The 14,462-nt window shown below is 35.7% G+C and overlaps 1 protein-coding gene across 3 annotated transcripts in view; it reads left to right on the top strand.

The window, feature by feature from the left end:
- The window catches only part of APOOL (apolipoprotein O like), a 217,660-nt gene that overhangs the window by 35,677 nt on the left and 167,521 nt on the right, over positions 1 to 14,462 (top strand). For all 3 annotated transcript variants that reach the window (XM_059883312.1, XM_059883311.1, NM_001035031.1), the window contains one exon: positions 2,049 to 2,153. In XM_059883312.1, the coding sequence (XP_059739295.1) occupies positions 2,049 to 2,153 (105 nt within the window). The remainder of the gene's footprint in view (positions 1 to 2,048; positions 2,154 to 14,462) is intronic.

Here is a 14,462-nt window from a genome sequence, read left to right as displayed (position 1 = left end):
GGTAGCCTTTCTCTTCTCCAGGGGATCTTTCCAACCCAGGGATGGAACCCAGGTCTCCCACATTGCAGGCGGATTCTTTACCAGCTGAGCCATAAGGGAAGCCCAAGAATACTGGAGTGGGTAGCCTATCCCTTCTCTAGCAGATCTTTGCGACCCAGGAATTGAACTGGGGTCTCCTGCAATGCAAGCAGATTCTTTACCAACTGCACTGTAAGGGAAGCCCTAACTTAAAAAAAAAAAAAAAAAATATATATATATATATATATATATATATTCAAACTGATGCTGGCAAGAATGTTCTCTTCTGTGGACTAATTAGTGGCTTACTCCCCAAGTTGCCAGGCTGAAATATGGAAAGTTCATATATCAGGCTGGAAACTGTGCCCCAAGTTCCCGGGCTGAAATATGGAAAAGTTTAGGCCACTAGTTTAATTAGTCCACACTCTGTAGCACAGGATTATAATTATTAAGTAATACCTATGAACTTATTTTATAGTCTACATGTTATTTTTCCATTATGTGAAGTAAAATGACTATGAGAACATTGTTGAAATTTTTTCAGATATTAGCAATATTCAAAGATATTTTTCTTTTATCTAGGAAGTAATGTCTAATCAGGTATTTTAAAAATAGCTTTAAAATATTGTAAGAATTGACTTGCTTCAAATAATCACTTCAGAGCTTTATTAAAATATTTTTTCAGGTACATAGGAGAACATTCTTGCCAGCATCAGTTTTAATATTTTTTTTTGTTACCTGACATTATATATTGAGTGGGAATCTTGTTATTTCATTAGTAAATACCAAATATGTATAAGAAATCAAAAGTGATGTATTTCGGGAAGCCAGGACTAGATAAATTGTTCTATGATGCTGACATACGTACAGAGGGAAGGTTGAAGGTAGAAAAACAGTGAAAACAATCTCTTTTTATTAGTGTTGAGTCTTAATTTTACTGTATATTTTTGGAGTCTCAATCTAAATCAGAGTCATGCCTAAACAGGAAATTGCTTTACTAGTACCAGTACTTTCCCTTATTTTGCCCAGAAATTATGGAAACATATGTCAGAAATGAAATGCAGTTACTATCACTGTTATCCGAGAACATTTGGAATCCTTTGGCTGGTGTTTCTTCCAGTTCTTGAACAATTCCACTTATGTGTAAGCCAGAGAAACCTCTTCCCTGTGGATGTCTTTTGTCAATTTCATCAGGCCCTCCTTTTGAGTCTAAAGAATAAAGCTCTTAAAATAGTTGTTCCCTGGAGAGTTTTTCATTTGGCCTTGTTGAATGTATAATCTTTAGGAATTATTTTGATACTGGATAAACACTGGAGCACTTTGTTCTTAGAGACTAATTTTCCTGCATTCTTAATTTAAATCAAGTTATATCAAAAACAAAGGTCACTTTTGGCTTTAGATCAAGCATTAAATATAATAGCTAAAAAGGAATGTATTAGGGGAATAAGATTTGTAATGGTAGGAAGTTATTTTTATAAATAATGTGATTATAAATTATGTGTCAAGATACAACCTGAATCACCTAGTACTCCAGATCACCCTTATTTTTTACTTTCTCCTTAGCATTATCGATTGTAGTATACCATATAATTTATGTATTGTGTATATCTTCTGTCTCTACTCCACTAGAATGTCAGCTCCATGAAAGCGATAATTGTTGTTTTGTTCCCAATGGGTCTGGCATATAGTAATTACTCAGTTAATATTTGTGAACTGAATGAATATCATAATCTATCTCACTTCACCTGTAAAATTTTATATTCACTTCTTCCTGCTAATTACTATATTGCTGTATTCCATATGAAGTAAGTAGTTAACAAATTGGTGAAAATAATACTCTACCATTTAGCATGAGAGGAGAATTTTAGGAATTATATCCTAAAAAGGTATGAATTGTTTGGAATGCTTGAGTTTTTAATACACTTAAATGAAACCCATAGTGTTCCTCAAATGTGCCACCCCCAAATTTATCAGGAAATATGGGGTGGGAAGCTTTTCAATTAAAAATATGTTTTGATATATTTTCTCAGATGGGAAAGTTGACAACCATGCCAACAGGTCTAATATATGCATCTATAAGTGTGCATGTGGCCAAAGAAGAGGAGTCCAAAAAGCAGCTAGTGAAACCAGAGCAGGTAACTTGCCTACAAAAGTTTGTGAATTTTGTATGACATAAATATGATGTAAAAACTGTGAGGTTTGTTTCTTTGTTAACTCTATTCATCAAAAATGTCTTTGAAGTATTTGTTAGGCATGTTTTTCAAGTTGAGAGAAATAGTTACAAGATGTCTCAAAGTAAATATTTTATTATTTTTAGCCCAAACATCTAAAATACTAACTCCAATGAAAAACAGTTTTTTGATTTTTCTTAATGAATAATCGATGAGTAGTATAGGGTTTTAGTTCTTGTAAGCAGTCTAGTTTTTGTTTCTGGAAAAAAATTTATACAGGTGCACATGATATTTGAAAGCTTTAGTTTAAGAAATTCATTAAGATCTCAGTTTTGAAAGCAATCTTAGATGTTTTCTAATTCGCTTACTCTATAGTATTGTAAGTCCCTCTACAATAGGCACACTAACTGGCTGTTTTCTTCAATGTGAATAAAACTGGATAAAGGAACCTAAGGCAGTCCATACCATTTTCTGGCAGCTTTCATTCAATTTAAGGTCCTTTCTTTCATCAAACACAAACCTGTCTCATAATCATATTCTACCTATTGGCCCTGTATCTCTTTCATTTATGCTGTCCAGAACAGTTCTCATCTCTCTTCCACAAAACAACTCTTCAGATGTCCATTCACTTTATTTAGTTTTGCTTCCTGGGTAAACATATTAGTAATTTAACAATTACTCCTGGGTCAAAGCTTTGAGTTCCTTCACTTTCATGATCTTTCTCTGCCAAACATGTTCAGGATGGCTAGTGTTTTCTTCTGGTGTAAGTATTTTGAATACTGCAAGATAGAGTCAGACTCTGACTTTTCTTGTTTAAGATAATTTATTTCTGTTTTAATGCTGACTAGGCTTCCCTGGTGTTTCAGTCTAAGATTACATTTGTTTTTATATTTATTTTTGTTTTGGGTCATCACAATCAACCTTGCTTAAAATCAGCTTTTGACCATGACATAGTGAATGTGCAGTTCTCTAAAATTCATTAAATGTTTTTATATGGGCTACTAGTAAGCTACTAGTACATAGCTTACTAGTAATTTCTGAGTTTGTACTTATGCATATATACATTTTAGATTTAGTTACAGGTACATTTATGCCTTTTTAACTTACATCTCATTAATCTAGTCTATCATATCAGCCTTTTAATGTCTCATTGTAGTAACTTATTCTCTTCACCACGGTACGTTTCATCTTTTCTAGCCTCAAGTTACCCTTAAGATACATCTGCATGCTTAGAAATATATATTGGAGGCAAACAGGCCTAAATCTGAATCTTGACCCTGTCACAGACTGTTGGATGGCATTGGACAGAATTCTTAATAGTGGCATATTCTGTTGTATGAATATATCATATCAAATATATATTTTTCATATATTCTGAAAATTTAGTGTATTTCCAATTATTTTGCAAATGTAATCAGGCTTTGTCAAAACACTTTGTACCTGAATCTTTATGTACATATGTAACTGTTTCCTTAGAATAAATCTCTAGAAATGGAATTGTAGGTGAGAAAGCATGAAACATATCAGTAAGTTGCCAAACCAACATGCATAAAGGTGGTATTTACTTATTCACTAAACAAAAAAATATTTCCTGAGCTCCTCTTACATATGTGAGGCATATACAAAGCACTGGGTAAAGTTTTATTAATTTTCATTAGCAGTCTAGAATAGATTTACTCTTCTGTATACTTGCAGACTCTCAGTATTTTTTTCTCCTTTTTATTAATCTTAGTGAGATGTTGTTTTTAAGCCTACCTTGGCACTTGTATCTTTGGAAAGTTTAAAATCTAGGTTGGATAATAGGAAACTGGCATTTGGCTCTAATACTTAATTTACATATTTCTATATTTTAAAATAAATCTGTGCTCCTTACTATGTTATGGAATGAACAAGATATCTTGGTATTTATTGTGTTCCCCAGTATATTTTAAACAGAATTCAATTGAGTTGCTTATTAAGCAAAGTTGCCAGCTAAGTGCTATGGACTATTTACATATGTGTGTATGTTGAAGTCGCTCAGTCGTGTCCATCTCATGACCCCATGGAGTATGCAATCCATGGAATTTTCCAGGTCAGAATCCTGGAGTGGGTAGTCTTTCCCTTCTCTGGGAATCTTCCCAACCTACTGATCGAACCCAGGTCTCCTACATTGCCATCTGTATGTCTTCTTTGGAGAAATGTCTGTTTAGTTCTTTCTCCACTTTTTGATTGTATTGTGCATTTTTCTGGTATTGAGCTGCATGGATTGCTTGTGTATTTTGGACATTAATTCTTTGTCAGTTTTCACATTTTCTATTATTTTCTCCCATTCTGAAGGCTTCTTTTTCACCTTGCTTATAGTTTCTTCGTTGCCCAAAAGCTTTTAAGTTTAGTTAGATCCTATTTGTTTATTTATTTATTTATTGTTTCTATTACTCTGGGAAGTGGGTCATAAAGGATCTTGCTGTCATTTATGTCAGAGAATGTTCTGCCTGTGTTTTCTTCTACAAATTTTATACTTTCTGGCCTTACATTTAGATCTTTAATCCATTTTGAGTTTATTTTTGTGTATGGTGTTAGAAAGTGTTCTATTTGCTTTCTTTTATACAGGATTGACCAGTTTTTCCTGCACCACTTGTTAAAGAGATTTTCTTTTCTCCATGGTATATTTTTGCCTCCTTTGTCAAAGACAAGGTGTCCATAGGTGCATGGAATTATCTCTGGGCTTTCTATTTTGTTCCATTGATCTATATTTCTGTCTTTGTCCAAGTACCATACTGTCTTGATAACTGTAGCTTTGTAGTATAGTCTGAAGGCAGGCAGGTTGATTCCTCCACTTCCCTGCTTCTTTCTCAAGATTGCTTTGGCTATTCGAGGTTTTTTGGGTTTCCATACAAATTGTGAAATTATTTGTTCTAGTTCTGTGAAAAATACCACTGGTAGCTTGATAGGGATTGCATTGAATCTTTAGATTGCTTTGGGTAGTATACTCATTTTCACTCTGTTGACTCTTCCAATCCATGAACATGGTGTATTTCTTCATCTGTATGTGTCATCTTTGATTTCTTTCATCAGTGTTTCATAGTTTTCTATATATAGGTCTTTTGTTTCTTTAAATGTATTCCTAAGTATTTTATTCTTTTCATTGCCATGGTGAATGGGATTGTTTCCTTAATTTCTCTTTCTGTTTTTTCATTGTTAGTGTATAGGAATGCAAGGGTTTTTTGTGTATTAATTTTATATCCTGCAACTTTACTACATTCTTTGATTAGCTGTAGTAATTTTCTGGTGGTATTATTAGTGTTTTCTATGTAGAAGTGACAAAGAAGGACACTACATAATGATCAAGGGATCAATCCCAGAAGATATAACAATTGTAAGTATATATGCAGTCAACATAGGATCACCACAATATGTAAGGGAAATGCTAACATGTATGAGAGGCGATATTAGCAGTAACACACTAATAGTGGGGGACTTTAATACCGCACTCACACCTGTGGATAGATCAACAAAACAGAAAATTAACATGGAAACAGACCTTTAAATGATACAATGGACCAGTTAGATCTCATTGATATATACAGGGCATTTCACCCAAAAGCAATGGATTTTTCCTTTTTCTCAAGTGCACACGGAACATTCTCCAGGATAGATCATGTCCTGGGCCACGAATTTAGTCTTAGTAAATTGTAAAAAAATGAAATCATTTCAAGTATCTTTTCTGATCACAGAATGGTAAGTAAGATCATATCAACTATAGGGGGAAAAAAAAAACTATAAAAATACACAAACACATGGAGGCTAAACAACATGTTTCTTAATAACTAACAGATCACGGAAGACATCAAAAAGGAAATCAAACTATGCATAGAAACAAATAATAATGAAACACGACAACCCAAAACCTATGGGATTCAGTAAAAGCAGTGCTAAGAGGGAGATTCTTAGCAATACAGGCATACCTCAAAAAAAAAAAACAAAAACAGAAACATCAAATAAACAACCAAACTTTTACACCTAAAGCAGCTAGAAAAAGAAGAACAGAAAAACCCAAAGTTAACAGAAGGAAAGAAATCATGAAAATCAGAGCAGAAATAACTGAAAAAGAAATGAATGAAGCTATAGCAAAAATCAACAAAACTAAAAACTGGTTCTTTGAGAATATACATAAAATAGACAAACCATTAGCCACAGTCAACAAGAAAAAAAGAGAGAAGAATCAAATCAATAAAATGAGGAATGAAAATGGAGAAGTCACAACAGACAGACAACACAGAAATACAGAAGATCATAAGAGACTAGTATGAACAATTGACAACTTGGAAGAAATGGACAAATTAGTAGAAAAGTATAACCTTTCAAAACTGAACCAGGAAGAAATAGAAAATCTTAACAGACCCATCACAAGCATGGACATTGAAACTGTTATCAAAAATCTTCCAACAACCAAAAGCCCAGGAACAGATGGCTTCACAGGTGAATTCTACCTAAATTTTAGAGAAGAGCGAACACCAATCTTAAACTCTGCCAGAAAATTGCAGAGGAAGGCAAACTCCCAAGTTCATTCTATGAGGTCACCAGCACCCTAATATCAAAACCAGACAAAGATGCCACAAAAAAAAAAAAAAAAAACTACAGGCCAATATCACTGATGAACATAGATGCAAAAATCCTCGACAAAATTCTAGGAAACAGAATCCAGCAACATATTTAAAAGAACATGGTCAAGTGGGCTTTATTCCAGGGATGCAAGGATTCTTCAGTATTTGCAAATCAATCAATGTGATACATCATATTAAGAAATTGAATGATTAAAAACCATATGATTATCTCAACAGATGCAGAGAAAGACTTTGACAAAATTAAACACCTATTTATGATTAAAAAACTCTCCAGAAAGCAGGCATAAAAAGAACATTCCTCAGAATAATAAAAGCCATATAGGTCAAACACACAGTAAAAATTACCCTCAATGGTGAAAAATTGAAAGAATATCCTCTAAAATTAGGAACAAGAAAGGGTGCCCACTCTCACCACTATTACTCAAGAGAGTTTTGATAATCCTAGCCATGGCAATCATAGAACAAAAAGATATAAAAGAAATGCTGATAAACAAGATGAAAGGGCAGAGAAATACCCAGCAGGTAAAGGAACAGGATAAATGCCCACCAAACCAAACAAAAGAGGAACAGATAGGAAATCTACCTGATAAAGAATTCCAAATAATGACAGTGAAAATGATCCAAAATCTTGAACACAAAATGGAGTTACAGATAAATATCCTGGAGAAAAGGATTGAGAAGATGCAAGAAAAGTTTAACAAGGATCTAGAAGAAATAAGAAAGAGTCAATATGTAATGAATAATGCAATAAATGAGATCAAAAACACTCTGGAGGGAACCAACAGTAGAATAACAGAGGCAGAAGATAGGATAAGTGAGGTAGAGGATAGAATGGTAGAAATAAATGAAACAGAGAGGAAAAAAGAAAAACGAAATAAAAGAAATGAGGACAATCTCAGAGACCTCTGGGACAATGTGAAACGCCCCAACATTCGAATCAGAGGAGTCCCAGAAGAACAAGACAAAAAGAAAGACCATGAGAAAATACTTGAGGAGATAATAGTTGAAAACTTCCCTTAAAATGGGGAAGGAAATAATCACCCAAATCCAAGGAACCCAGAGAGTCCCAAACAGGATAAACCCAAGGCAAAACACCCCAAGACACATATTAATCAAATTAACAAAGATCGAACACAAAGAACAAATATTAAAAGCAACAGCGGGAAAACAACAACTAACACACAAGAGGATTCCCATAAGTATAACAGCTGATCTTTCAATAGAAACTCTTCAGGACAGGAGGGAATGGCAGGAAATACTGAAGGGATGAAAGAAAATAACCTACAGCCCAGGTGTCATTCAAATATACCCAGCAAGGATCCTATTCAGATATGAAGGAGAAATCAAAATCTTTACAGAGAAGCAAAAGCTGAGAGAATTCTGCACCACCAAACCAGCTCTCCAACAAATGCTAAAGGATCTTCTCTAGAGAGGAAACACATAAAGGGTGTATAAGCTTGAACCCAAAACAATAAAGTAAATGGCAGCAGGATCATACTTATCAATAATTACCTTAAATGTAAATGGGTTGAATGCCTCAACCAAAAGCAAAAACTGGCTGAATGGATAAAAAAGCAAGACCCCTATATATGTTGTCTACAAGACACCCACCTCGAAACAAGGGACACATACAGACTGAAACTGAAGGGCTGGAAAAAGATATTCCACGCAAATAGAGACCAGAAGAAAGCAGGAGTAGCAATACTCATATCAGATAAAATAGACTTTAAAATAAAGGCTGTGAAAAGAGACAAAGAAGGACACTACATAATGATCAAAGGATCAATCCAAGAAGAAGATATAACAGTTATAAATATATATGCACCCAACATTGGAGCACCACAATATGTAAGACAAATGCTAACAATATGCAAGGGTGCTGGGGACCAGCCCCAGCTGATCCAGGGTATTCAAAGGAGAGACGGCCTAGGCGACTATTTATATGCTAATTAGAGATATAAAGAATAATAGAATGAGGATAGCTCAGTAGGAAAATTCAATGGAGAAAAGAAGCTGAGTAGCTTGGTTTACGCGGGAGACCAATAAAACTTCAAGACAAGAAGTTTGCACCACTTACTAGGCCGCAGGCGCCCTCTCGAATAGCGGAAGGTGCCTCACCCTAGACACCTTCTCGAGTGGGTCTTAGAAGCCCAGGCATAATTAGTAAGCGTGGTGGGTTCCGCGCTTCAGATGGAGACTCAGCTGGAAGTTAAAGGGAAGAATGACATGGGGAGACCAAGCGCTGGTGAGCAAAGCCCGTAGCTTTATTTTCAACAGGGGCTTATATACCCTAAGTTACACATAGAGGATAATAGGGGATGCAAAGTCAGCAGTCTTTGATTCTTATCAAAAACCAGGGTTTCTTTCCTGCAAATTTATCGTATACAAATGGTTTAGGTGATTTACATCATCTTCTGGCCAGAAGGCCTACTAACATTTTATGACTCTTGACAAGGACTTATCAACAAAGACTTATTTTCTCTAAGAGTAATTATTTTAAGGTTTGGCGCCATCTTCCAAAGATAAAATTGCATTCCTATAGGGCGGATGTGTAATGGGTTTACAACAAAGGAAAGAATTTATTACCTTAAGGGTCTAAAGTTACTAACACCAAGGCCACTACTTATTTTTTCTACATACCCACTATTAATTAATACACATTCAAGGATACAATTCAGAGGATGTGAAAACTTGGCAACAAGCATTGACTCATCAATGAAATCCTTTACTAGTTTATTCTGACAGTTTTTAACTCTCTTAGAGGCTCTAAGCTATTTGAATATCTTAAGCTTCCCCTGCCTCTGGAGGCTAGGAGACTGTAAACAATCGTATGCATAGCTGCAGGAGTCCGGGTAAACTTGTCAGGCGAGTTAGAGAGCCATCTGAGGGGTTTGGATTTAAACACTCCTAATTGCCCAGGAACTTTATTAATTGTAGCTGTAAGTTAACTCTTTGACAGAGAGAGCGAGATGGTGGTAGGGGACAGCCCCCAGTAAAGTCAGAGGTGAGAGCACAAAGCAATAAAGTAGGCAGACTCTGGTTTTTTGGGGGAAAATGCTCGAGAATATCCGGGCGGACTCCTGAGGCTCGATCCCGCCTTTGCGTATGCCGAGCCTCCTTCCTCATGACCTTTGTCACGAGTGGAATGCCTCACCAGCTCCCGGCACAAGGGGAAATTAACAATAACACAATAGTAGTGGGAGACTTCAATACCCCACTCACACCTATGGATAGATCAACTAAACAGAAAATTAACAAGGAAACACAAACTTTAAATGATGCAATAGACCAGTTAGACCTAATTGATATCTATAGGACATTTCACCCCAAAACAATGAATTTCAACTTTTTCTCAAGCACATACGGAACCTTCTCCAGTATAGATCACATCCTGGGACATAAATCTAGCCTTGGTAAATTAAAAAAAATTGAAATCATTCCAAGCATCTTTTCTGACCACAATGTTGTAAGATTAGATCTCAATTACAGGAGAAATACTATTAAAAATTCCAACATATGGAGGCTGAACAACACGCTGCTGATAACCAACAAATCCCAGAAGAAATCAAAAAATAAATCAAAATATGCATAGAAACGAATGCAAATGAAAACACAACAACCCAAAACCCATGGGGCACTGTAAAAGCAGTGCTAAGGGGAAGGTTCATAGCAATACAGGCTTACCTCAAGAAACAAGAAAAAAAGTTAGATAAATAACCTAACTCTACACCTAAAGCAACTAGAAAAGGAAGAAACGAAGAACCCCAGGGTTAGTAGAAGGAAAGAAATCTTAAAAATTAGGGCAGAAATAAATGCAAAAGAAACAAAAGAGACCATAGCAAAAATCAACAAAGCCAAAAGCTGGTTTTTTGAAAGGATAAATAAAATTGACAAACCATTAGCCAGACTCTTCAAGAAACAAAGGGAGAGAAATCAAATCAACAAAATTAGAAATGAAAACGGAGAGATCACACAAAGGAACATAAAAGACTACTGTCAGCAACTATATGCCAATAATATGGACAACTTGGAAGAAATAGACAAATTCTTAGGTAAGTACAACTTTCCAAAACTGAACCAGGAAGAAACAGAAAATCTTTACAGACCCATCACAAGCACAAAAATTGAAAGTGTAATTAGAAATCTTCCAGCAAACAAAAGCCCAGGACCAGACAGCTTTAGAGCTGAATGCTACCAAAAATTTAGAGAAGAGCTAACGCCTATAGTACTCAAACTCTTCCAGAAAATTGCAGAGGAAGGTAAACTTCCAGACCCATTCCATGGGGCCACCATCACCCTAATACCAAATCCTGAGAAAGATGCCACAAAAAAGAAAACTTCAGTCCAATATCACTGATGAACATAGATGCAAAAATCCTTAACAAAATTCTAGCAAATAGAATCCAACATCACATTAAAAAGATGGTACATCCTGACCAAGTGGGCTTTATCCCAGGGATGCAAGGATTCTTCAATATCCACAAATCAATCAATGTAATATACCACATTAACAAATTGAAAAATAAAAACCATTTGGTTATCTCAATAGATGCAGAGAAAGCCTTTCACAAAATTCAGCATTCATTTATGATAAAAACCTTCCAAAAAGCAGGAATAGAAGGAACATACCTCAACATAATAAAAGCTATATGTGACAAACCCAAAGAAAACATTATCCTCATTGCTGAAAAATTGAAAGCGTTTCCCATAAAGTCAGAAACAAATGCCCACTCTCACCACTACTACTCAACATAGTTTTGGAAGTTTTTGCCAGAACAGTCAGAGCAGAAAAAGAAATAAAAGTAATCCAAATTGGAAAAGAAGAAGTAATACACTCACTGTTTGCAGATGACATGACAGAAAATTACTAGAACTAATCAATGAATATAGTAAACTTGCAGGATATAAAATCAGCACACAGAAATCCCTTGCATTCCTATACACTATAAATGAGAAAATAGAGAAATTAAGGAAACTATTCCATTCACCATTGCAACGAAAAGAATAAAATACTTAGGAATATATCTACCTAAAGAAACAAAAGACTTCTATATAGAAAACTATAAAACACTGGTGAGAGAAATCAAAGAGGACACTAACAGACGGAGAAATATACCGTGTTCATGGATTGGAATAATCAATATAGTGAAAATGAGTGTACTACCCAAAGCAATCTGTAAATTCATTGCAATCCCTATCAAGCTACCAATGGTATTTTTTACAGAGCTATAACAAATAATTTCACAATTTGTATGGAAATCCAAAAAACCTCGAATAGCCAAAGCAATCTTAAGAAAGAAAAATGGAACTGAAGGAATCAACCTGCTTGACTTCAGGCTCTACTACAAAGCCACAGTCATCAAGATAGTATGGTACTGGCAGAAAACAGAAATATAGATCAATGGAACAAAATAGAAAGCCCAGAGATAAATCCATGCACCTATGGACACCTTATATTTGACAAAGAAGGCAAGAACATACAATGGAGAAAAGACAATCTCTTTAACAAGTGGTGCTGGGAAAACTGGTCAACCACTTGTAACCGAAAGCAAATAGAACACTTTCTAACACCATACACAAAAATAAACTCAAAATGGATTAAAGATCTAAACGTAAGACCAGAACCTATAAAACTCCTAGAGGAGAACATAGGCAAAACACTCTCCGACAGAAATCACAACAGGATCCTCTATGACCCACCTCCCATAATATTGGAAATACAAGCAAAAATAAACAAATGGGACCTAATTAAAATTAAAAGCTTCTGCACAACAAAGGAAACTATAAGCAAGGTGAAAAGACAGCCTTCAGAATGGGAGAAAATAACAGCAAACGAAGCAACTGACAAAGAATGAATCTCATAAATATACAAGCAACTCCTGCAGCTCCATTCCAGAAAAATAAACAATCCAATCAAAAGGTGGGCCAAAGAACTAAAGAGACATTTCTCCAAAGAAGACATACAGATGGCTAACAAACACATGCAAAGATGCTCAACATCACTCATTATCAGAGAAATGCAAATCAAAACCACAATGAAGTACCATTTCACACCAGTTTTATGGCGGCTATTCAAAAGTCTACAAACAATAAATACTGGAGAGGGTGTGGACAAAAGGGAACCCTCTTACACTGTTGGTGGGAATGCAAACTAGTATGGCCACTATGGAGAATAGTGTGGAGATTCCTTTAAAAAATGGAAATAGAACTGCCATATGACCCAGCAATCCCACTGCTGGACATACACACTGAGGAAACCAGAAATAAAAGAGACACATGTACCCCAATGTTCATTGCAGCACTGTTCATAATAGCCAGGGCATGGAAGTAACCTAGATGTCCATCAGGAGACAAATGCATAAGAAAGCTGTGGTACATATACACAATGGTGTATTACTTAGCCATTAAAAACAATGCATTTCAATCAGTTCTAATGAGTTGGATGAAACTGGAGTCTATTATACAGAGTGAAGCAAGCCAGAAAGTAAAACATGAATACAGTATAATAATGCATATATATGGAATTTAGAAAGACAGTAAAGATTGTTGGGGTCCTTTAATGGACCCAGACTTGGTGGCCCAGAGTCGACGATAAGAAAGTGAAAGAGAGAGCTGGAGGTAGAGAGAGAGAGAGAAAGAGAGAAAGAAAGAGTAAAAGAGAGAATGAAAGAGAGAAAGGAAGGGAGGGAGGGAGGAAGGAAGAAAGACACGGGGATCCAAGCTCTGATGGAGCAAAGGTGCTTTAATGATTTTTCTGTGAGTATATGTAGTCTGTGGTACAAGAAAGTTCTTTCAACAATGATAAAGATCAGAAAACCAAATGTACAGCAGCCATTACCAAGGGAACAAGGGATTAATAATGGTCACAAGGTCAGGAGACAATCCATATCTCAAGAAAGGGGATTGAGACTAAGCAAGTTTGTCGTAAAGAGAATGTTTACTAAAGGAGATTCAAGCCTGTCTCACACAATTATCTCAGTTCCTGGGAGCAGCCTGCTGTTCTGATTAAAAAGAAACAAAGGACTTGTAAGAAACAGCATATAGGAATCTTTCTGTTAAACACTCCCTGACAAATGAGAACCCTTTATGCGAGACAGCAAAAGAGACACAGATATGGAACAGTCTTTTGGACTCTGGGAGAAGGCGAGGGTGGGATGATTTGGGAGAATGGCATTGAAGCATGTATATTATCATATGTGAAAAAAATCACCAGTCCAGGTTCGATGCATGATACAGTATGCACTGGGCTGGTGCACTGGATGACCCAGAGGGATGGTATGGGGAGGGAGGTGGGAGGGTGGTTCAGGATGGGGAACACATGTACACCTGTGGCAGATTCATGTCAGTGTAATGGTGAAACCAATACAATATTGTAAAGTAATTAGCCTCCAATTAAAATAAATAAATTTAGGAAAAACAAACAAACAAACAAACAAACAAACAAAATGAAATGCTGGAAATTTGATCTCTGGTTCCTCTGCCTCTTTGAAGCCCAGTGTGTACATCTGGAATTTCTTGATTCACATACTACTAAAGCCTAGCTTGAAGGATTTTGAAAATAACCTTACTAGTATGTCAAATGACTGAAGATTCACTGTAGTTTGAACATGCTTTGGCATTGCTGTACTTTGGGATTGGAATGAAAACTGACCTTTTCCAGTTCTGTGGC

This window comes from Bos taurus, chromosome X (assembly GCF_002263795.3).
Source record: "Bos taurus isolate L1 Dominette 01449 registration number 42190680 breed Hereford chromosome X, ARS-UCD2.0, whole genome shotgun sequence".
Lineage (NCBI taxonomy): Eukaryota > Metazoa > Chordata > Mammalia > Artiodactyla > Bovidae > Bos > Bos taurus.
The sequence above is the reverse complement of the archived record's forward strand: the minus strand, read 5'-3'. Positions and strand labels throughout refer to the sequence as shown.